Here is a 24,624-nt window from a genome sequence, read left to right as displayed (position 1 = left end):
TTCTCCAAGCTCCTACCTTCTATGGCCACTGGCGCTCTACTGGACACTAAATACAGGCCCCGAATTGGCACGGCATGTAGTTTTGAAAGAGGAGCAAACTTTTCCCCTTGCACTGCTAAGCCCGTTTCCTTTTGTTAAGTCTTGTCAGGATGCTAGAGCAACCTGGCCTAGGAGAGGTTAAACCAAATGGCCAAGTTTCTCTCTATCTCCCATGTGCATGCTGTTATTCCACTTACTGCTGTAAATTAGTCACATCAGAAGAAGCCGGTTCAGGAAACTGTCCACACCATTTCAAGCTTCAAATATCAATTTATCATTTATATGGCACTGCTCACCCCAAAGCCCTTTACCAATAGGAATCATTTTACAGTATAATCAGAGAAACGCAGCCACTTCTGGGCTAAAACATGGCAGCTGTTACAAAGCATATTACAGCTCTACATAATTTAGGTCAGGAGATGAAGAATCCCATTGCCAACTGCAAGGTCAGGGGAAATTCAGGGAGGCAGAATGGAATTACCTGGGTTGGGAATCTAGTCAGGACACTGCAACAAGAAGAGTCTTCTATGGAATCTTTAGTAGCCAGAAATCAGCAGTGTTTGGGGTTTTACGTTGCAGCTGAAGGATGATGCCACTGGTACCACGAGGCCCCTAATCATGTGAGGCATTTGTTTTTTATGATTCAGAGGGAAGAACACCTATTATTGAGTCACTAACACTGCTTCCTGCAGTGCCTAGGGGATCTCTCACCCAAGTATTTCCATTTTACTTTTTATAGTGTCAAAGCACTTTACAAACTTGAACTACTTTCCCTCCCCTTGTGCTTTTACAGACCTTTCCATCCAAGGACCTCAGATGGGTTACATACACGAACTAGTCCTCACAACATGCCCATAGGAAGATATCATCCCCATTTCACAGATGGGTAGACTGAGGTAGGACAGTGAAGTGAGTTGCCTACAGCTACAGAGGACACAGTGGCAGAGCAGAGATTACAACTCAGGAATTCTTGGCATCAAAACTACACAGCCCAAGGCAAATTGTCAACTGTTCACATGCTAGGTCTCGGTCCAGCACCACACCTGAGACATAGCAGGTGTTGCTACGGCTGTAAGAGGTGAGCATCCCTGTAATTACTTCTTTAATCACAGGTGTCTAGTCTATGTAATACATGGCATTTTAGACGGCCTGATCCATTGTGGCCGAGATATGGCTTCCCTGCACCAGCAGAACTCGCACCCTGCAATGGTCCCTCCAAAGCTAGAATTTGGTGCTGTTCAGGTGAAAATGCAAGGCTGCTCTTTTTCACAGGCCTCTATTTTATTTTCAGGGATGGGTTGTCATCAAGATTGGACAACCAGGCATGTGAGGGGTAAGAATTTTATTAATATGTCTGAGGGTTAACTAGAGCCATTTGAGGGTTTTTTGGTTTTTTTTCCCCCTCCAAATATATTCTTAGACCACTAAATACAAGGTCCTGGGCCTGATATAAATCGAGAAGAATAATACTCCTGCCATCAGACTGATGATAAAGTTATACACTGCTGTAGCAAGATGGTAAAAGAGAAATCAAATACCAGTGCCTAAGGTTTCTCATTACTCAGTACTACTACTATGGAAAGAGATTCTGGCACTCTAATGCAACGATGCCACCTTGTGGAAATCACTGCATCTCATCACCCACTGAAACAGACAACTCAAAAGCACTGCCAAACAATACCAAGCTACAAAGCAAGATTCCCTTGAATTACTGAATGGTAAACGTGCAAAGGATCTGAAACAGACAGCAGCCTCTGTAATGTTCTCTTTATGTTGGACAACGGGAACAATCACCTTATCATACTTTCTTGCAATGAACTAAGGCATTTTCCTACTATTAGGATGTGACATCATAGGAAGGTAAAAGCTTCTTATTTATAGCCACCTGCTATATGGTACAAGTTTTACACGGTTAATGGATTGAAACTGGGCAGCATGTTTGATCTTAGTCAGTGCAAGAGAAAGAGTCCGTGGTTCTAAAATCAGTGTCTCTGAGACCAGATCAGAGATGTTTCTCCCAAACCTGGTGCCAAACGCCCTTTGGAAAAAAGCCTTCCCCCCGTAACAAAGGAGGGATAGCTCAGTGGTCTGAGCATTTACCTGCTAAACCCGGGGTTGTGAGCTCAACCCTTGAGAGGGCCACTTAGGGATCTGGGGCAAAAATCAGTACTTGGTCCTGCTAGTGAAGGCAGAGGGTTGGACTCGATGACCTTTCAAGGTCCCTTCCAGTTCTAGGAGATAGGTATATCTCCAATTCAAAAAAAAAAAAAGAGGGAAGACCGGAGGAAACTCCAAGCCACTGAAGTTGGGCATGATGAAGAGCTGTCTTCCCTATAAACAAGCTCAATTCTGTAACTGATGCCTAGAAACTACCTTGAGAGAGGCATTTGAAATGCCAAAAATAGATTGGTGACTTACAGATTAGGCTCATGCAAATTCCTCCACAAATCCCCTTATTGCACTAAACTGTCCCTCCTTCCTTAGGAAAAACAGAGGCTTCACAGCCATCAGGAGATGGTGAGATTCCTGACCTAGTACATTTGACTATTAACCAGTTATGCATGAAAGAGTGAAATCACTACAAAGCAGACAAAAAGGGAGATAAACCCAGGTGCCCGTGTGCACCAGACATTCAAGGTCACAGGCATCTATTAATCCCACTGCTGGCACGTGACTTGCCTGTCCTACAAGAAAATGTTAGCCCAACAAAAAGAAAATGTGAGATGTTGTCCAAGAATGAGAGGAGGCTGTCACAGGAAAGGTTAACGACTCCCCAAAGGTTATTTGTGATGTCCTAACACAGGACAAGGAACCCAAGGTTGTGTACAAGTGAAGGAGAGAATGTGGGAATGGATAAGCATGCATGTTCTTTGGTTTATGCCATCTCTCCCTCTCTTTTCCATCCCCTCCAGGTTTGCTGCTCTCTATTAAATTGTGGTGGGGATTCGACTGTATCAAAAGAACCCGCATAAAGGTAATTTTCTGGGTGTGGATGCGAGGAATTCTTCAAACGTAGTAACAGCTTGCATTATATACAGTCTCCCATCAATGGCCTCATCTTCAGAGATGGGGAAGTATCATTAGCACCACTGACAGAGGGAGAGATGGCATGTTCAGAGTCAGAGCTTTATCAGCTAAGCCATATGGTTAACTACAAGGTGAGCACTCTGGTTCTCTTCCCCTCACCACAGCACAGCAGTAACACTGGACCCACCCTCCTCCCGAAACACACAAATACGTTGCCTAAGACATGGGAAGCCCTCACTGCACCATGGTTCTTTAGGTTACCAGCAGCTGTCGGAGAGTCTCCACACATTCTGTCTGCTTACCACTCAGCTGCGGAGGTGGGTACAGGTGGTAGGTGCTGTAGATATCATTGGACATCTGGAGCTTCAACCTCGTGTGTTTCTTCAGCAGATCGGAGATGCTTTCCTCCTGGAAGGGAGTCTTCTCCAGGATCACTACAGCATCCTTTGCATCGCCAGAGGCTCCATTCACCTAGAGTTAGAGGTCAAGATCAGCCTGCATACATCAATTTTATCCTAGCTCAGCACTTATATACCCCCATCACTGCAGCAGCCACGCAGCTTCCTAGCACTAGCCGCTTCCCATCAGCGGGATGGAGAGCTCACCTGCTAACAGCCATCAGCATACTTGCCTCTGACCACTTAACCTGCATGGTTGTAGAGACTGTTCTTAACTCTGAAGAGGATGTGGGGGCCATGTAAGGGAGAGAAGTGGAGGCTGTGACAGACTGGCAATACCTTGTAATATGTTCATTGAACTTTATTGGATTAAGTTAAACCTTACTGATTTAAAGTTAATACCTTTGGGGTACATTGTACTGGAAAGGCAAATGTTTATGTAGTAATGACAGATTGTATGTCACTTCTTTAGCAGGAAGGTAACATTAATGCGATCTCTGAAAGACACAAGGAAGTTCAAAGATCTTTTTGGTACTATATGTGTGATATAGATTTCCTTAGGAAATGCCATGAGGTGAGGAGAATGCAAATTCTCCCTCTCCCAAGCCACCCATTAGAGATACGCCCTGTATACTAACTACCTGCTTCTGGAAACTCCAGCTCAAAGACCCCTGAGCTGAACAAAAGGGTGGACTGAACTTGTTATGGGTGTGCTGAAGCTGTGAGATAACCTGTAACCCCAAGGACTCACCTAGGGTGGGGGGGGCAGAGAGGAGAACTTACCCCACCATAACCCAAGTGAGAATTGGGATGAACTCTGGTAAGCTTATTAGCACGTGTGTAGGTTCTTTTATTTTTCTTTTAACTGTTTTCTCTAACACTTTTAACCTTAAGAATAGTGTCGGCCTGCTTAGAAAACTCTGCGTGGTAACCTGTAACTGTAGCAATCACTCTGTTATCAGTCTCTGAAGAGAAAGCAAGCAGATGTGCTTGGGCAGCCTCCCTCTGCTGTGCATAACAAAGAGAAGGCAGGGAACTGTACTGCCTGGGAATACCAGGTCTGAAGAAAGAGAGACCTGGATCTCCCCCAAGACAGGCAACAGCTGGGGACTGGAAGCCCAAGAGAGGGTGCCCTGGCTGGACCACTGAACGGAAGTGCAGGTGCAGTCACCCTGAACTGTGATAGAGTCATCAGATGCGTCAGCAGCTAACACACAAAACAGATGTACAAATACTCACCTGAGTGCTCCAGGAAGCAGGCGTTTTTCAAAGAACGTTTGCCCTGGGCAACTAAGGGAATATGCCATCCAGCTTCCTTTTAAGTCTTCCGTTTGTTATGTGAATCTGGGGCTAAGCAAGGAAGTTCTGTCACGGGTGGTGGGTGGTACGGCTGTCTCAGCCCGTTAGCAGATGTTGGAACCCCACAGAGAGATGCTGACCGTTTTCTACTGACTCCTGATATCTTTGATTCCATTCTATATATAAGGGAGGTGGAATTGGGCTGCTGGGTAGAAGGATATAGGGTCTGGGACAGAGACCCCTTTGAAGAAACAGCCAAACAAGAAAGAGGGAAAAGACCTGGGGTGAAACTTACATTGCATTATCAGTTACTTTGTTAATAAAGCCACACCCCAGGAAGGCGGTGAGTTTGACCTTACAGACTTTGTCTGGAGCAGAGTGGGAACACCACCTGCTTTATGTACCATTTCAGCAATCAGGGGATCCCCAGAAAACTCAGGCTTTTACCACAACCCATCCAAGAATTTAAGATGGGTGTGAGCTGCATAGTTCAGGTGACGGGATGCGATGGTTAGACCCAGCTCTTGCCACACTTCCGCTTTGTTCCAGGTTATGCAGTAATTAGGTACAGGCCCAAATTCCTGTATCATCATTGAGAGAGATGGCACAGATTTATTCAGAGGTGCTGTGTCAGGTGAGGTAAATTGCAGAACAACGAGCAAGTCTAAGCTGGGGTAATTTACATGCCAAGGGACGAGAAGAGAGGGATGTAATAAGAAGGGCAAACCAATAGGAGGATGCAAGACGCATTAAGCTAAAGTCCTTCACTTTCCCAGACTTAAGACACCTTAACTCACGCCCTCGGTATGTAAATTATTCTAACTCACACACCCTTACACTCACTGGCAATGTTTAATTTGACCCATGTATACCTACTATCTGAATTTGGCCCGCGGAACCTAATAAACTCTAGTCCTCTCTTCTAAAGCATTTATTCATCCAACATTAACATGCTGCTCTGAAATTATGAGACACTTTGCAACTTCCTGACGCTTTTTCATCTGCCTCAGTTCTCTCAAAGGTGGATTTACTGCAGACAATAGGGACTAACCCAATAGTATGCCAAGCTTATATACTGAGCTGTGAGCTACAGTCAGACCTTTTCTGGCTGCTGTATGGCTGTAAAAGTTGAATTAAAAGAGCACTTACAAATTTCCCATTTTATGGCCCCTGAGTGGCAAGAGCATCTGTCTTATTTACAGCGTTTGAGTTACTAGCTAGTTTGCAATTCAATTTCACTTTAAACATGAAAAACTGATCTTCAGGCCAAAAGCAATAGATATGCTAATAAGAAAAATAATCTAAGGCTTTAGATAGGTTTCCGATGCTTTGTTACCAAGACCAATTGCAATCGCCCCACTCCAATATTTGCCTGCTTCATAGCACAGTAAACTGGATTTAGACAGCACCCCAGACTTAAAAGCAATTGCTGAGCCACTCTAACATGCTTAAACTTATCGTGAAAAGAAGTCTCTCAATGGAAAGACATTTTAATAAGGCTAATTTAATGGGGCTATTTTAAAAAAAAAAACATTCGCCTCTCTCCTTCCAGTCAGTTTTGAAGTCTGTCACTAGTCAAAGGCAGAGACTATTTAGGGTGTTAAAAAGCTAAAGCATGTTTGAAGGTTTGGGGCCAGCTCTTCCGGATTTTGCCAGATGGAATCTCAGGCGTGTAGCTAGCTAGCTTTATGCCACTGGGAGTATGTGGATCTGAACTATCAAGTAGCACATGACTTGCTTATATAGATCTGAGCATCTTGGGGCTTCGCACTTCTCAGTCCCAGGTGTGAATCCAGCCTGGGTTGGAAGGGAAGGCTGTTTAGTGACAAAGCCCGGGGTTGGTTGTGTGTGGGGGAATCAACATCTCATAGGCAAATTCCACACCACAAAAGCCAACTCAACTGGACTTGTGGGGTTCAGAAGCTGGGGTTCAAATGACTCATGAAGACTGAACTCCTCTTGTGATCCCATGGGAGATTCCCTTCAGGTACGGGGCAGGGGAGACAAACTGGGCCAGCAGGGACAGTAACTGTGGAAGCTAACACTGCTTTTGCCTGTGTGGATGGACTTTACAGCTGTCAATCCAGCATCGTTTACTAGTACTGAATTCACTCATCAATCCAGCATCATTTACTAGTACTGAATTCACTTAGGAAAAGAGAGACCTGAGAAGCTAACCAAACGCAACCCAAGCAACTGTCAATTTCCACTAATAAAAGTGAATGGGAGAGTGCGGACCTAACTGGGCAAGTAATGCTACAGATTTCAGGCCTGGAGGACACAATTAGGTTCAAGCAGAGACTTGCAAGTATCAGGATGGTGGGAATTCCTGAGCAGAAGGACATAGAGGAAAAGAAGAGTTTCCCGCAGTGGTTCAGAGAGGGGCTAGCTAATTTGTGTCTCCTGTTCTATGTCCAACATTGCTTAGAGAGGATCATGTAACACTCCACAGTAGTTGGAAGTGGGCAACACCTAGCCACAAAAAGCATGATCCTGCTGACTGACTGCTGAAGAAAACCATTTTACCTGGCTTGCAGCCATATTCTAGTAGATTTCATCGGGCTTTTCAGGGTGTTATAAAGCTTGTTTGAAGATTTGAGGCCAGGTTGTCTGGATTTTGCCAGATGGAATCTTACTGCCACCTGGTAAGAGACAGATCTGTTGTATGTATTGTTATCGTCCTCGGGTAAACCTCACAAAGGCACCTAAGTTACCTGTGAAAACAAGAGGCGGCTGCTTTTGAAAGCATTACCCCTTATTTACATAGCACTTACCATCTAGTGAGTTACATAATTGTCCTAGACACTGATTCTGGTATTCCTCTCCATTCTTTTCTCACTGCTGTACTCAAGGATCTCTCTCTGTCAGCGGGTGGCATTCCTCCACTGCTCCAAAACAAAAGCCATACATGCCACACAGGTACAACACACACACGTCAGGTTGGATTTAACAACAAACCTAACGACATAAAAACCTCAGCCCAAGTTTGCTTCCAGGCTTGGCTGTTCCCAAGGGTCCTTTAGAATGTCTCATCCCTACATCCCACTGCCCAAAGGGCCTTTTCCACCTCCCTTAAATCCAGGGTGGAATTAACAAGCTACATCTGGCCCGGTGAGTCAGCAGGAATCAGTCAGCACTTCCTTGCAGGCTTCAAACACATACTAATAGGCTGGGGCAACAGAAGAGCTCTGCCACCCTGTTAAATAATGGCCCAGGATGCTGTAACACCTCCTGCCTTGAACACGCAAAAGAGACACTAAGACTGTTTCAGCTTCTTCTTGATCAATTCCGACTCTTTGCCTGTCTCTAATTTCACATTCAGAGCACTGTAGAGTTGCCCCCAAATTAACAATTTGTAAATAATAATAAAACAACCCTTTGGGGGCACTTTTCCTTACCCTGCACTTGTGCCGAAGACTAGGAGTTTTAAAGGGCTTTGGGGGAGAATTATAGCAAGAATGAGAAGGATTGACATGACCTTCCTGCTGCCCTAGCACGATCTCCGTTGAATCTAGCAGAATACAGCGGCAGGAAGGATGGCCTCAGAGGACCCACAAATAGGAGATTGCTTTTTGGCTGGCACTTTCGAAAACTTGTTTTTCTTCAGGGTTCAGTTACTCTGTAAAGAAATTACAAAAGAGGCAGCCAAGGGACTGTGGCAGGGGATCTGTATTCCATTCTTTTGTATTGTTCAGTATTGGAATTAGTTACGTTAGAGTCTGCTCATGCTGAAAATCATAAGCATCATCTCAGCGGAGCCTAGGTTTCAGACAGACTTCACACAGAAACATTTACTATATGCAGAGAACAGTGTGTGTGTACATAGCCATTTTACAAAATACTTAAAACTCCAGACCAAAGACAACTCCCAGGGACAGCTCTGGGTCAAATCAGCAGTGATGTGAAGGGTGGTATAAATGGAAGAAACAGCATATCGAGCACGAACTTGACATTCAGTAGGTATGGAAAACAAGGGTAGCATACATACTGAAGGGATGAAAAGCAGAAACAACACTAGAATGGAATATGAAAAGGCAGCCCCTCTCTTACCCACTAACTGTCCCCAGCGCTTCTGGGGCTAGTTTCATTCCTGGTGGTAAGCTGGTGCACGACTCCATGTGACTTCAATGAGACCTACACCTGCTCATCGCAGGGCTGAATTTGAATCAGTACGAGTACAATGGATTTCCACACCTAGAGCCCAAATCTGACCTCTCATACCAGTGCCAGGCAGGAGTAACTCCACTCAGGACAATGGGATCACAAAGATACAAAAGATATTCAGATTCTGTAGTGACCACGCTTAAAAAAGTGTCAGTCTAAAGCCCAATTCATTTCCTCCATACTCCCCTTCCCCAGTTTGACTGGACAAGCAATGTGCTTCCTCCTATGATGACGACTCTCACAGTACCATGTGATTTGAGGAAAGATGGATGATCTAGTGGTTAGATCACAGGATTGGGACTCAACCCGCCTTCCCCCCCCCCCTTACACTGAAGTCTGATCATCTGGAAAATGAGCACACCTGCTTCCCTGAGATGTTATAAAGCTTCCTTAAAGCTTGCAAAACACTTTGTGATTCTTGGGCGAAATGGCCATTTATAATTATTACTGCTGAGGCAAGGAGTCGCAGGTCCAACTAATCCACTCACACAGCTAGTGAGAATGTTACAACCAGAATGACTGCCACTTCCTCTTTCTGCCCTAGGGTGACCAGATGTCCAGATTTTATAGGGACAGTCCCGATTCTTGGGTCTTTTTCTTATATAAGCTCCTATTACCCCCCACCCCGTCCCGATTTTTCACATTTGCTGTCTGGTCACCCTATTCTGCCCAAATCAGTCCAAATTCTTTTCCAAGCCCAAACCAGGTACACATGGCAGTAATAAATCTTCATGAGAAAACCAGGTGGGCGGATGTTGCTTCTACTCATGTGTGTTTCAAGCAAGGAGCTGCTGAAATCATGAGATGATGCAGTCCTGCCCTCTCTGGCTCGCCTCAGGCTTTGAAGGCGAATCAGCGCCCATGCAGACTATCTTGCTCATTAAAACACAGCACCAGAGGTGCTTTCCTCATATGGTTTGAAGCTCACGACACTTTTTTTTTTTTTTAAGTTATTTGTTCTGTGCTTCTTATATTCCAGGAATTTACTGGGCATGACAAAACGATTTGATTTACTTGGATAATTTTAATAACGGAAATTGGATTTAGTCTCCTTTAAAAAAAAAGAGAGAGAGAGAGAGAGACTGACTCTCACCCAGAGCACAGAAGGAATGCAATTCCAGCACGTCACTGCCAAGCAGAGAACTGAGAAGAGGGCTGGAAAAAATATTAACAGGCACTGCAGGCATCAGCTATGGCAAATCGTAACCCAGTGAAAAATCTACAGCATTACAACATAGAAGTGCACAAGACCCATTAGTTCATCCAGTCCATCTGACCTGGGGATAAAGGCAAGATGGTAGCTTGCAAAAATATTTTTAAGCCTTTACTCCAGCCTAGTTTTTAACAGTCCAGGCAATGTGGCTCCTACCACTTCCCTTGGGTGATTATGTACAGTGGAATCGCATCATACGTGCACTTAACTTACGCAAATTCAACATACGCGCGCAATGAGTGTATGCCTCAGAGTGAGCATGAGATGGGAGACGTGAATCTGCTGTTCCCTCAGTGGGTCTCAATTCCTGCGTGCCTCTCATAGCGTGAGCATCTCGCCACGCTGTGTGATGCTAGTGTTTAAAGATAAGTATTTTTCGTACAACATGGCCCCTAAACGCAAGCCAACTACTGCATCTGGTGCTCAACCGAATAAACAGCGATCTGTTCCAATGCTGGAAGAAAAAGTGGCTGTGTTGGACTCATTGAGAGAAGGTATGTCGGTCTCCAACATGGCACATAAAGATGGCCGCAATGAATCTAGCACCCGTGCCATCAAGATTTGAGAGAGAGAAATTGATCAAGCTGTGGAATCAAGTGCTCCAATAACTGCTAAGGTGATGAGTCAGGTGCATGATAAGACTTTAGTGAAGACTGAAAAGGCATTAAACTTATGCCTAGAAGACATGAACCATAAATGTGTGCCTATCGATGGCAACATGGTGCGAAAAAAGGCTCTTAGCCTCTACGCACTGTTCAAACCTCCTGCCGAAGAGGGACAGCCTTCTGATGAGAAGGAATTCAAAGCCAGCCAAAGTTGGCTTAACAGTTTTAGGAACCGCTTCAACCTCAAGAACATGCAGACTACTGGTGAAGCTGCATCTCCGATGAAGAGGCAGCAAAAGCCTACCCTGAACAATTAAAGCAAATCATAGAAGAAAAGGGCTATCTTCTGGAACAAGTTTTTAATGCTGACGAGACTGGGCTCTTCTAGAAAAAAATGCCCAACCACACTTACATTTCAAAATCAGAAAGACTCATAGACTCATAGACTCTAGGACTGGAAGGGACCTCGAGAGGTCATCGAGTCCAGTCCCCTGCCCTCATGGCAGGACCAAATACTGTCTAGACCATCCCTAATAGACATTTATCTAACCTACTCTTAAATATCTCCAGAGATGGAGATTCCACAACTTCCCTAGGCAATCTATTCCAGTGTTTAACTACCCTGACAGTTAGGAACTTTTTCCTAATGTCCAACCTAAATCTCCCTTGCTGCAGTTTAAGCCCATTGCTTCTTGTTCTATCCTTAGAGGCTAAGGTGAACAAGTTTTCTCTCTCCTCCTGATGACACCCTTTCAGATACCTGAAAACTGCTATCATGTCCCCTCTCAGTCTTCCCTTTTCCAAACTAAACAAACCCAATTCCTTCAGCCTTCCTTCATAGGTCATGTTCTCAAGACCTTTAATCATTCTCGTTGCTCTTCTCTGGACCCTCTCCAGTTTCTCCACATCTTTCTTGAAATGCGGTGCCCAGAACTGGACACAATACTCCAGTTGAGGCCTAACCAGAGCAGAGTAAAGCGGAAGAATGACTTCTCGTGTCTTGTTTACAACACACCTGTTAATGCATCCCAGAATCACATTTGCTTTTTTTGCAACAGTATCACACTGTTGACTCATATTAAGCTTGTGGTCCACTATGACCCCTAGATCTCTTTCTGCCATACTCCTTCCTAGACAGCCTCCTCCCATTCTGTATGTGTGAAACTGATTGTTCCTTCCTAAGTGGAGCACTTTGCATTTGTCTTTATTGAACTTCATCCTGTTTACCTCAGACCATTTCTCCAATTTGTCCAGATCGTTTTGAATTTTGACCCTGTCCTCCAAAGCAGTTGCAATCCCTCCCAGTTTGGTATCGTCCGCAAACTTAATAAGCGTACTTTCTATGCCAACATCTAAATCGTTGATGAAGATTTTGAACAGAGCCGGTCCCAAAACAGACCCCTGCGGAACTCCACTTGTTATACCTTTCCAGCAGGATTGGGAGCCATTAATAACTACTCTCTGAGTACGGTTATCCAGCCAGTTACGCACCCACCTTATAGTAGCCCCATCTAATTTATACTTTCCTAGTTTGTCTATAAGAATATCATGCGAGACCGTATCAAATGCCTTACTAAAGTCTAGGTATATCACATCCACCGCTTCTCCCTTATCCACAAGGCTCGTTATCCTATCAAAGAATGCTATCAGATTAGTTTGACACGATTTGTTCTTTACAAATCCCTGCTGGCTATTCCCTATCACCTTACCACCTTCCAAGTGTTTGCAGATGATTTCTTTAATTACTTGCTCCATTATCTTCCCTGGCACAGAAGTTAAACTAACTGGTCTGTAGTTTCCTGGGTTGTTTTTATTTCCCTTTTTTCTAGATGGGCACTATATTTGCCCCCTTCCAGTCTTCTGGAATCTCCCCCGTCTCCCATGATTTCCCAAAGATAATAGCTAGAGGCTCAGATACCTCCTCTATTAACTTCTTGAGTGTTCTAGGATGAATTTCATCAGGCCCTGGTGACTTGCAGGCATCTAACTTTTCTAAGTGATATTTAACTTGCTCTTTTTTTATTTTCTCTTCTAAACCTACCCTCTTCCCGTAAGCATTCACTATATTAGACATTCCTTCAGACTTCTCAGTGAAGACCGAAACAAAGAAGTCATTAAGCATCTCTGCCATTTCCAAGTCTCCCGTTACTGTTTCCCCCTCCTCACTGAGCAGTGGGCCTACCCTGTCCTTGGTCTTCCTCTTGCTTCTAATGTATTGATAAAAAGTCTTCTTGTTTCTCTTTATTCCCATAGCTAGTTTGAGCTCATTTTGTGCCTTTGCCTTTCTAATCTTGCCTCTGCATTCCTGTGTTATTTGCCTATATTCATCCTTTGTAATCTGACCTAGTTTCCATTTTTTATATGATGCCTTTTTATTTTGTAGGTTGTCACAACCTAGTCCCAGATTTGGACCTTAGCGTCCAAAATATGGGGGTTAGCATGAAAACCTCCAAGCTTAGTTACTAGCTTGGACCTGGTACTGCTGCCACCACCCAAAAAATTAGAGTGTTTTGGGGCACTCTGGTCCCCCCAAAAACCTTCCCTGGGGACCCCCAGGCCCAAATCCCTTGAGTCTCACAACAAAGGGAAATAAACCTTTTCCCTTTTCCCCCCCCCTCCAGGTGTTCCTGGAGAGATACACAGAAGCAAACTCCGTGAGTCTAAACAGAGGGACTCCACCTTCCCCGTTCCCCAGTCCTGGAAAACAGAATTACTTCCCTCTTCACCCAGAGGGAATGCAAAGTCAGGCTAGTACATCTAACCCACACAGATTTCCCCCTGACTTCTTCCTCCCACCAATTCCCTGGTGAGTACAGACTCACTTTCCCTGGAGTTCCTCACTAAAGAAAAACTTCAACAGGTCTTAAAAGAAAGCTTTATATATAAAAAAAAAAAGTACATACAAATGGTCTCTCTGTATTAAGGTAACAAATACAGGGTCAATTGCTTAACAGAAATATAAATAAACAGCCTTATTCAAAAAGAATACAATTCAAAGCACTCCAGCAACTATAGACATGTAAATACAAAAGAAAAACAATAACCCTTATTGTTTTTATGATCTCTGTACTCACAACTTGAAAACAAAAAATTAAAAAGCAGAAAACAAAAATCAATTCTCAAAGCTGAAAAAGAGGCAGGCAGACAGACAAAGAACTTAGACACAAACTTTCCTCCACCCAAAGTTGAAAAAATCCGGTTTCCTGATTGGTCCTCTGGTCAGGTGCTTTAGGTTACTTTTTTTTTAGGTGAAAGAAACATTAACCCTTAGCTATCTGTTTATAACATAGGTCACGCAAGATCTCGTGGTTGAGCCAAGGTGGTCTTTTGCCACATTTTCTATCTTTCCTAACCATCGGAATAGCTTGCTTTTGGGCCCTTAATAGCGTCCCTTTGAAAAACTGCCAACTCTCCTCAGTTGTTTTTCCCCTCAGTCTTGATTCCCATGGGATCTTACCTATCAGCTCTCTGAGCTTACCAAAATCCGCCTTCCTGAAATCCATTGTCTATTTTGCTGTACTCCCTTCTACCCTTCCTTAGAATTGTAAACTCTATGATTTCATGATCACTTTCACCCAAGCTTCCTTCTACTTTCAAATTCTCAACGAGTTCCTCCCTATTTGTTAAAATCAAGTCTAGAACAGCTTCCCCCCTAGTAGCTTTTTCAACTTTCTGAAATAAAAAGTTGTCTGCAATGCAGTCCAGGAACTTATTGGATAGTCTGTGCCCAGCGGTGTTATTTTCCCAACATATATCTGGATAGTTGAAGTCCCCCATCACCACCAAATCTTGGGCTTTGGATGATTTTGTTAGTTGTTTGAAAAAAGCCTCATCCACCTCTTCCACCTGATTAGGTGGCCTGTAGTAGACTCCCAGCACGACATCACCCGTGTTTTTTACCCCTTTTAGCCTAACCCAGAGACTCTCAACACTCCCATCTCCTATGTCCATCTGTACCTCAGTCCAAGTGTGTACATTCTTAATATATAAGGCAACACCTCCTCCCTTTTTCCCCTGTCTATCCTTCCTGAGCAAACTATACCCATCCACACCAACATTCCAGTCTTGTGTATTATCCCACCAAGTTTCAGTAATGCCAACAATGTCATAGTTGTATTTATTTATTAGCACTTCCAGTTCTTCCTGCTTATTACCCATACTTCTTGCATTTGTATATAGGCATCTAAGATACTGGTTTGATCTTGCCTCCCAGCTTTGCCCTGACCCTCCTTTCTCTCTGCCATTATAGCCTGTGCTCCCTCCTGTTTCCAACCCATCTCCCAGGTCTTGTTCCCCACTTACATGTGGGCTTTGCTCACCTGTCCCCGTCGAACCTAGTTTAAAGCCCTCCTTACTAGGTTAGCCAGTCTGTGCGCAAATAAGGCCTTTCCCCTCCTCGAAAGGTGAACGCCATCTGTGCCTCGCCCCTGGCTTAAAAGCAGCTAAAGACCGTGTGACTGTGTTGTTTTGTGGCAATGCGACTAGGCATTTAATAAAGCTGGGTTTGCTCTACAGGGCTGCAAATCCCCATGCCCTAAAAGGCAAGAAGAGAAATCTCCTGCCTGTGTTCTGGCAAACAAATAAAAAGGCTTGGGTGACGGCGGCATTATTTCTGGACTGGTTCCACAAGTGTTTCATTCCGGAGGTCAGGCGGTACCTCGAAGAGAAAGGACTTGACTTTAAAGTGCTGCTGATCATAGACAATGCTCCTGGCCACCTTGAGAAACTCCGGTTTGCGCATAACAACATTGAAGTCATCTTTCTTCCCCCCAATACCACCTCCATCCTCCAACCTCTCGACCAAGGCGTGATTCGCTGTTTCAAGGCCACATACACGAGGCTTACGTTCTCACAGATACGTAGTGCTATGGATGCTGATCCCAATGTTAATGTGATGAGTGCTGGAAGTCCTTCAGCATTGTTGACTGCATCACTTATATTAAACAGGCAATGGATGCAATCAAGCCTGAAACAGTCAATGCATGTTGGCGAAACCTATGGAAAGAATCTGTGAATGATTTTAAGGGTTTCCTCACCATTGACAAAGAAGTGAAACGCATTGTTCAGGTGGCCAGGCAAGTGGGTGGTGATGGCTTTGTCAACATCCTTGAGGAAGAAACTGAAGAATTAATTGAGAGCCATAGAGAAACATTAACTAACGAAGAGTTAGAGGAACTGATAAAATCATCTACAGAAGACGAAGATGATGACAACCAACAGTAAGAGCCAGCAAGTTGGAATCTTCATAATTTTGCTGAAGTGTTCCAAGCAGTGAAACACTTGAATGATTTAATTTCTGAATACGATCCCTCTATAGCACAAAGCCTCAAAAATCACACGTAGTATTATGGACGATTTGAGACGGTATCAAGAAATATTTGAGCAGATCAAGAGAGAACAGCGACAGTTGCCAATCACTATGTTTTTCAAGAAAAAACAACCAGCAGCAGATGAGCCTGGCACATCATCTCCTGGATTGACATCAAGCTCTGACGACCCCTCAATAGTATCATCGTCATCGTAGACTAGCAAGAATATCCAGGATAAATGGTGAGTGGTTATGTTTACTGTTTTCCTTTTTTATTATTTCATTCTTCCGTCTCTCTCTCTCTCTCTCTCTCTCTCATGTAATTAAAAATACAGTACTGTAAAATTATATTTTGCATATGTACTCTATTATATACTACACATTACTGTGTACATTATACATTTATACATATTACTGTATAGGGTTGTATACGGTACACAAAACCATGTATACTGTACTTTATGGGTGATTTAAGGGATATTCAAGGGTAATTTTGACTACACGTGATTTTCGCTTTACAGGCTGACTTTAGAACCTAATCCCCGCGTAAGATGAGACTCCACTGTACATGCATTACTCATTTTATCCCTTGGGAAACAGAGTGGGAGAAAACCAAGCTGTGTCCCCTACAAATACCCATAATACTTTTAATGTGACACTAAAATGTATTTTATATGCACTGATTCCTTTCTCCAGGGGGAGCAGAAGACATCAAAACCCACCCAACACAAATGAAGCAAGATAAAATGATTTCCCTTCCTCAGCTGAAGTAACGATGTCAGTATAAAAGAGGGTTAGAGACAAAGATAAAACTTAAAGGTGAACTGCAAAGTGGTAAGAGTCATTTGTGCCTTTTATGAAGTCTAAAGTATGCTCTTGCTTCTAAGAATTAGCATGTCTCCCCTCCATCCATCATTGCGGGGGTCTCAACTAAAATTACAGCACTTGTGATGTCACTGTTCAGAGGTTGCAAAACTCTCACCTAAGGCTATGTCTACACTACAGTGACTACACCAGCGGTGCTGAAGCTGTGCTGCCATAGCGCAGACGCTTCCTACACCGAAGAAAGTGATTTTTCCTTCAAAGTAGTTACTCCACCTCTTTGAGAGATCGTAGCAAGCTTGACAGAAGAATTCTTCTATCAGCCTAGCTGTGTCTCAGCTGTGGGCAGGTCGACGTAACCATGGCATTCTGGGCATGAAATTTGTCACAGCCCTGAGTGACGTAGCTAAGTTGATTTATCTTTTAAGTGTACACCAGGCCTTAGTCTTCCGGCAAGCAAAGGGAAGCAAGATCCTGATATTTCACATGTACCAAACAAGGAGGGAAATGGATTTTTTGAAAAGAAACTCAGGGTAGTTTTTAACCACCAGGTGCCAGGGCTGGGCAAAGGAGCCAAGTCCCCCAGCTGTCTGGGTGTAACTAAACAGGTGCTGGTGCTTCCTTGAGTAAAACAGGCTTCCAAGAAGGTTGGAGATGGGAAGGGTGGTTGGAAGAGCCCAAGTGACCCCACAAATAGGCAAGAGAAAGGAGGGAGTCTACAAGAGTCAGAGACTTGGGGCCCTTTCCCCAGGGCATGTCAGGGCAAGGACTGGGGGGCCCTGCCATGGGAGGTGCCCCGCCACACCTGTCTCTCCCCTGGACAGAGAGTAAAAAGAAGGAACAGGGACTTTATAAGGAAAGATTGTGGGGCAGGACAACCACCCCATGGACATGGCCCCCCCCACAACCCACATCCTTGGATCAGAGCAATGCCCCCTCTCCACCAATCCCCACCCCCAGGTCAGAGTAATGGCACCCGCCCCCCTTCACCTATTCCCCCCCCCCCCGGGTCAGAGCAATGGCATCTGCCTCCCTTCACCTACACCCCGACAAGTCAGAGCAATGGCACCCGCCCCCCTTCACCTATTCCTCCCCCCGGGTCAGAGCAATGGCACCCGCCCCCCTTCACCTATCCCCCCGCGGGTCAGAGCAATGGCATCTGCCTCCCTTCACCTACACCACCACAAGTCAGAGCAATGCCCCTCTCCCGGGTCAGAGTAATGATACCCGCCCCCTTCACCTACAGCCCCCCAGGTCAGAGCAATGGCACCCACTCCCCTTCACCTATTCCCCCCCCCCCGGGTCAGAGCAATGGCACCCACCCCCCTTCACCTATTCCTCCCCCCGGGTCAGAGCAATGGCACCCGCCCCCCTTCACCTATTCCGCCCCCCCGGGTCAGAGCAATGGCACCCGCCCCCCTTCACCTATTCCTCCCCCCCGGGTCAGAGCAATGGCACCCGCCCCCCTTCACCTATTCCTCCCCCCGGGTCAGAGCAATGGCACCCGCCCCCCTTCACCTATCCACCCCCCCCGGGTCAGAGCAATGGCACCCGCCCCCCTTAATCTATTCCCCCCCCCGGGTCAGAGCAATGGCACCCGCCCCCCTTCACCTATCCACCCCCCCGGGTCAGAGCAATGGCACCCGCCCCCCTTCACCTATTCCGCCCCCCCGGGTCAGAGCAATGGCACCCGCCCCCCTTCACCTATCCACCCCCCCCGGGTCAGAGCAATGGCACCCGCCCCCCTTCACCTATTCCGCCCCCCCGGGTCAGAGCAATGGCACCCGCCCCCCTTCACCTATCCACCCCCCCCGGGTCAGAGCAATGGCACCCGCCCCCCTTCATCTATTCCCCCCCCGGGTCAGAGCAATGGCACCCGCCCCCCTTCACCTATTCCCCCCCCGGGTCAGAGCAATGGCATCCGCCCCCTTCACCTATTCCTCCCCCCGGGTCAGAGCAATGGCACCCGCCCCCCTTCACCTATTCCTCCCCCCGGGGCAGAGCAATGGCACCCGCCCCCCTTCACCTATTCCTCCGCCCGGGTCAGAGCAATGGCACCCACCCCCCTTCACGTATCCCCCCCCGGGTCAGACCAATGGCATCTGCCTCCCTTCACCTACACCCCCCCAAGTCAGAGCAATGCCCCCCCCCTGGGTCAGAGTAATGATACCCACCCCCTTCACCTACACTCCCTCAGGTCAGAGCAATGGCACCCGCCCCCCTTCACCTATTCCCCCCCCGGGTCAGAGCAATGGCACCCGCCCCCCTTCACCTATTCCTCCCCCCGGGTCAGAGCAATGGCACCCGCCCCCCTTCACCTATTCCTCCCCCCGGGTCAGAGCAATGGCACCCGCCCCCCTTCACCTATTCCTCCGCCCGGGTCAGAGCAATGGCACCCACCCCCCTTCACGTATCCCCCCCCCGGGTCAGAGCAATGGCACCCGCCCCCCTTCACCTACACCCCCCTGGGTCAGAGCAATGGCACCCACTCCCCTTCACCTATTCCTCCCCCACCGGGTCAGAGCAATGGCAACCACCCCCCTTCACCTATTCCTCCCCCCCCGGGTCAGAGCAATGGCACCCACCCCCCTTCACCTATTCCGCATCCCCGGGTCAGAGCAATGGCACCCGCCCCCCTTCACCTATCCAACCCCCCGGGTCAGAGCAATGGCACCCGCCCCCCTTCACCTATTCCTCCCCCCGGGTCAGAGCAATGGCACCCGCCCCCCTTCACCTATTCCCCCCCCCCGGGTCAGAGCAATGGCACCCACCCCCCATCACCTATTCCCCCCCCCGGGTCAGAGCAATGGCACCCGCCCCCCTTCACCTATTCCTCCCCCCGGGTCAGAGCAATGGCACCCGCCCCCCTTCACCTATTCCTCCCCCGGGTCAGAGCAATGGCACCCGCCCCCCTTCACCTATTCCTCCCCCCGGGTCAGAGCAATGGCACCCGCCCCCCTTCACCTATTCCTCCCCCCGGGTCAGAGCAATGGCACCCGCCCCCCTTCACCTATTCCTCCCCCCGGGTCAGAGCAATGGCACCTGCCCCCCTTCACCTATCCCCCCCCGGGTCAGAGCAATGGCACTCGCCCCCCTTCACCTATTCCTCCTCCCGGGTCAGAGCAATGGCACCGCCCCCCTTCACCTATTCCCCCCCCCGGGTCAGAGCAATGGCACCCGCCCCCCTTCACCTATTCCCCCCCCCGGGTCAGAGCAATGGCACCCGCCCCCCTTCACCTATTCCCCCCCCGGGTCAGAGCAATGGCACCCGCCCCCCTTCACCTATTCCTCCCCCCGGGTCAGAGCAATGGCAGCCACCCCCCTTCACCTATCCACCCCCCGCGGGTCAGAGCAATGGCACCCGCCCCCCTTCACCTATTCCCACCCCCCCGGGTCAGAGCAATGGCACCCGCCCCCCTTCACCTATTCCCACCCCCCCGGGTCAGAGCAATGGCACCCGCCCCCTTTCACCTATTCCTCCCCCCACGTCAGAGCAATGGCACCCGCCCCCCTTCACCTATTCCCCCCCCCCGGGTCAGAGCAATGGCACCCGCCCCCCTTCACCTATTGCCACCCCCCGGGTCAGAGCAATGGCACCCGCCCCCCTTCATCTATTCCTCCCCCCGGGTCAGAGCAATGGCACCCGCCCCCCTTCACCTATTCCTCCCCCCGGGTCAGAGCAATGGCACCCGCCCACCTTCACCTATTCCTCCCCCCGGGTCAGAGCAATGGCACCCGCCCCCCTTCACCTATTCCCCCCCCCGGGTCAGAGCAATGGCACCCGCCCCCCTTCACCTATTCCCCCCCCGGGTCAGAGCAATGGCACCCGCCCCCCTTCACCTATTCCTCCCCCCGGGTCAGAGCAATGGCACCCGCCCCCCTTCACCTATTCCCCCCCCCGGGTCAGAGCAATGGCACCCGCCCCCCTTCACCTATTCCTCCCCCCGGGTCAGAGCAATGGCACCCGCCCCCCCTTCACCTATTCCCCCCCCCCCCGGTCAGAGCAATGGCACCCGCCCCCCTTCACCTATTCCCCCCCCCCCGGTCAGAGCAATGGCACCCGCCCCCCTTCACCTATTCCCCCCCCCCCGGTCAGAGCAATGGCACCCGCCCCCCTTCACCTATTCCTCCCCCCGGGTCAGAGCAATGGCACCCGCCCCCCTTCACCTATTCCTCCCCCCGGGTCAGAGCAATGGCACCCGCCCCCCTTCACCTATTCCCCCCCCCGCGGGTCAGAGCAATGGCACCCGCCCCCCTTCACCTATTCCTCCCCCCGGGTCAGAGCAATGGCACCCGCCCCCCTTAATCTATTCCCCCCCCGGGTCAGAGCAATGGCACCGCCCCCCTTCACCTATTCCTCCCCCCGGGTCAGAGCAATGGCACCCGCCCCCCTTCACCTATTCCCCCCCCCGGGTCAGAGCAATGGCACCCGCCCCCCTTCACCTATTCCCACCCCCCCGGGTCAGAGCAATGGCACCGCCCCCCTTCACCTATTCCTCCCCCCGGGTCAGAGCAATGGCACCCGCCCCCCTTCACCTATTCCCCCCCCCGGGTCAGAGCAATGGCACCCGCCCCCCTTCACCTATTCCCACCCCCCCGGGTCAGAGCAATGGCACCCGCCCCCCTTCACCTATTCCTCCCCCCGGGTCAGAGCAATGGCACCGCCCCCCTTCACCTATTCCCCCCCCGGGGTCAGAGCAATGGCACCCGCCCCTCTTCACCTATTCCCACCCCCCCGGGTCAGAGCAATGGCACCCGCCCCCCTTCACCTATTCCTCCCCCCGGGTCAGAGCAATGGCACCCGCCCCCCTTCACCTATTCCTCCCCCCGGGTCAGAGCAATGGCACCCGCCCCCCTTCACCTATTCCCACCCCCCCGGGTCAGAGCAATGGCACCCGCCCCCCTTCACCTATTCCCCCCCCGCGGGTCAGAGCAATGGCACCCGCCCCCCTTCACCTATTCCTCCCCCCGGGTCAGAGCAATGGCACCCGCCCCCCTTCACCTATCCACCCCCCCCGGGTCAGAGCAATGGCACCCGCCCCCCTTCACCTATTCCCACCCCCCCGGGTCAGAGCAATGGCACCCGCCCCCCTTCACCTATTCCCCCCCCCGGGTCAGAGCAATGGCACCCGCCCCCCTTCACCTATCCACCCCCCCCCCCGGTCAGAGCAATGGCACCCGCCCCCCTTCACCTATTCCCCCCCCCGGGTCAGAGCAATGGCACCCGCCCCCCTTCACCTATCCACCCCCCCCGGGTCAGAGCAATGGCACCCGCCCCCCTTCACCTATTCCCACCCCCCCGGGTCAGAGCAATGGCACCCGCCCCCCTTCACCTATTCCTCCCCCCCCGGGTCAGAGCAATGGCACCCACCCCCCTTCACCTATTGCCACCCCCCGGGTCAGAGCAATGGCACCTGCCCCCCTTCACCTATTCCTCCCCCCGGGTCAGAGCAATGGCACCCGCCCCCCTTCACCTATTGCCACCCCCCGGGTCAGAGCAATGGCACCCACCCCCCTTCACCTATTGCCACCCCCCGGGTCAGAGCAATGGCACCCGCCCCCCTTCACCTATTCCTCCCCCCGGGTCAGAGCAATGGCACCCGCCCCCCTTCACCTATTCCCCCCCCCGCGGGTCAGAGCAATGGCACCCGCCCCCCTTCACCTATTCCCCCCCCCGCGGGTCAGAGCAATGGCACCCACCCCCCTTCACCTATTCCCCCCCCCGGGTCAGAGCAATGGCACCCGCCCCCCTTCACCTATCCACCCCCCCCGGGTCAGAGCAATGGCACCCGCCCCCCTTCACCTATCCCCCCCCAGGGTCAGAGCAATGGCACCCGCCCCCCTTCACCTATTCCTCCCCCCGGGTCAGAGCAATGGCACCCGCCCCCCTTCACCTATCCCCCCCCGGGTCAGAGCAATGGCACCCGCCCCCCTTCACCTATCCACCCCCCCCGGGTCAGAGCAATGGCACCCACCCCCCTTCACCTATTCCTCCCCCCGGGTCAGAGCAATGGCACCCGCCCCCCTTCACCTATCCCCCCCCAGGGTCAGAGCAATGGCACCCGCCCCCCTTCACCTATTCCTCCCCCCGGGTCAGAGCAATGGCACCTGCCCCCCTTCACCTATTCCCCCCAGGTCAGAGTGGTACCGCCCCCGATCAGAGTGGTACCGCCCCCTCCATCACCAACACCCTCCCCCAATCAGTGGTACCGCCCCCTCCGTCACCAACACCCTCCCCCGATCAGAGTGGTACCGCCCCCTGTGTCACCAAGCCCCTCCCCCCGATCAGAGTGGTACCGCCCCCTCTGTCACCAAGCCCCTCCCCCCGATCAGAGTGGTACCGCCCCCTTTGTCACCAAACCCCGCCCCCCGATCAGAGTGGCACCGCCCCCATTCCTTCTCTCCCCGCGACCAGAGTGGTACAGCCCATTCCCTCCTTACCTGCCCGTGCAGGAAAATGGTCTTGTCCCGCGCAGACTCCCTGAGCACCCTACGTACGCACAGCTCGGCCAAGGGGAATGAGCCGCCGTCGCCCCCCGCGGGCTCGGCCAACTCCTCCGGTCTCTCACACTTCCTCTTCGCGCCGGCGCCCTCCGCCATCACTGTGACTGCTGGGGGAGTGCGCATGCGCCGCAACCAGAGTGCGTAGAGGCGAGAGGACCCAGGCCGCTAGACCCCGCCTCTCTGCAGATGGCTCCCCCTGCTGGGCTGGGGCTGCTACTGGCGGGAACCATTGGGAAAATGGGGCGGGGGTGTTGGACGGACGCTTCCATTCACTGGAAGATGCTGCGATCAAGACAGAGTGGAGAGGCACGTGCTGCACAGGGCACCCACCCGTGCGTGGCCTGCAGGGCCAGGGCAGCAGGGCCCAGGAGCCCAGCCTAGGGTGACCAGACAGCAAGTGTGAAAAATCAGGAGGGGGTGGGGGGTAATAGGAGCCTACGTGAGACAAAGCCCCAAATATCGGACTGGCAGGGCCGGCTTTAGGCCAATTCAACCGATTCCTCTGAATCGGGCCCCACAGCTGTCCACCCCGGCCCCAGCTCACTTCCCTCCCCTCCCCTGAACACTCCGCCCCCCTTCTCCTCCCCCAAAGCCAAGCCGCTCTTGTGACCATCTCTCTTGTTCTGCCCATATCTCCCCCCAGCCAGGGGTTTGTTCCAACCAGCAGCTAAGTGTTTTCGTTCAAATCTACCGGTTTGCATGGCACGTGCACACGTGCCCTTGACTTCAGTACGAATTTCAGTGTTTCAAATGCACGGCAAAGCAGTGTACATTGTAAAGCAAACTATTACGTGCTGGGTGGATTAAAAAGGTTGGCTGTTGGATGTCACCAAGGCCCAAAGATGAGAGTCCCTATCTTAAGTGACATCCCCTGGAAAGTCTCACTCTTTGGCCTTGAATCTCACTCTTATGGACAGCCCACCCTTGGAATCTCTGGGCATCTTTGGTCACAGAAGATAAGGGCAGCCCAAGTAAGGTGACAATGAATGTGCCCGGTCCACGGGTGGCAGGTTTGTATAATTTTCCGTGGTGCCCAGAATGGGTCCAAGTCCCACCCCCCACACACACCTGCCTAAGGCTCTGGGAGGGAGTTTGGGGTGCAGGCTCTGGGAGGAAGTTTGGGTATGGGTGGCGTGCGAACTCTGGGATGGAGTTTGGGGGCAGGCTCTGGGCTAGGGTAAGGGTGCAGGAGGGGGGTGCAGGCTCTGGGAGGGGGTTTGGGTGCTGGGTGCAGGCTCTGGGCTG

At 50.2% G+C, this 24,624-nt stretch overlaps 1 protein-coding gene across 1 annotated transcript in view; it reads right to left on the bottom strand.

Moving 5' to 3' along the window:
* DCPS (decapping enzyme, scavenger) overlaps nt 1-23,522 on the bottom strand; it is a 66,692-nt gene extending 43,170 nt beyond the window's left edge. Inside the window, exons 1-2 of the mRNA XM_050921731.1 lie at nt 23,317-23,522; nt 3,369-3,537 (exon numbers count right to left, since the gene is read on the bottom strand). Of these exons, the coding sequence (XP_050777688.1) occupies nt 3,369-3,537; nt 23,317-23,502 (355 nt within the window). The 5' untranslated portion in view covers nt 23,503-23,522. The remainder of the gene's footprint in view (nt 1-3,368; nt 3,538-23,316) is intronic.
* Nucleotides 23,523-24,624: the final 1,102 nt, after the last annotated feature.

This window comes from Gopherus flavomarginatus, chromosome 13 (genome assembly GCF_025201925.1).
Source record: "Gopherus flavomarginatus isolate rGopFla2 chromosome 13, rGopFla2.mat.asm, whole genome shotgun sequence".
Classification (NCBI taxonomy): domain Eukaryota; kingdom Metazoa; phylum Chordata; order Testudines; family Testudinidae; genus Gopherus; species Gopherus flavomarginatus.
Note: the sequence above shows the minus strand (reverse complement) of the source record. Positions and strands in the feature narration are given on the sequence as shown.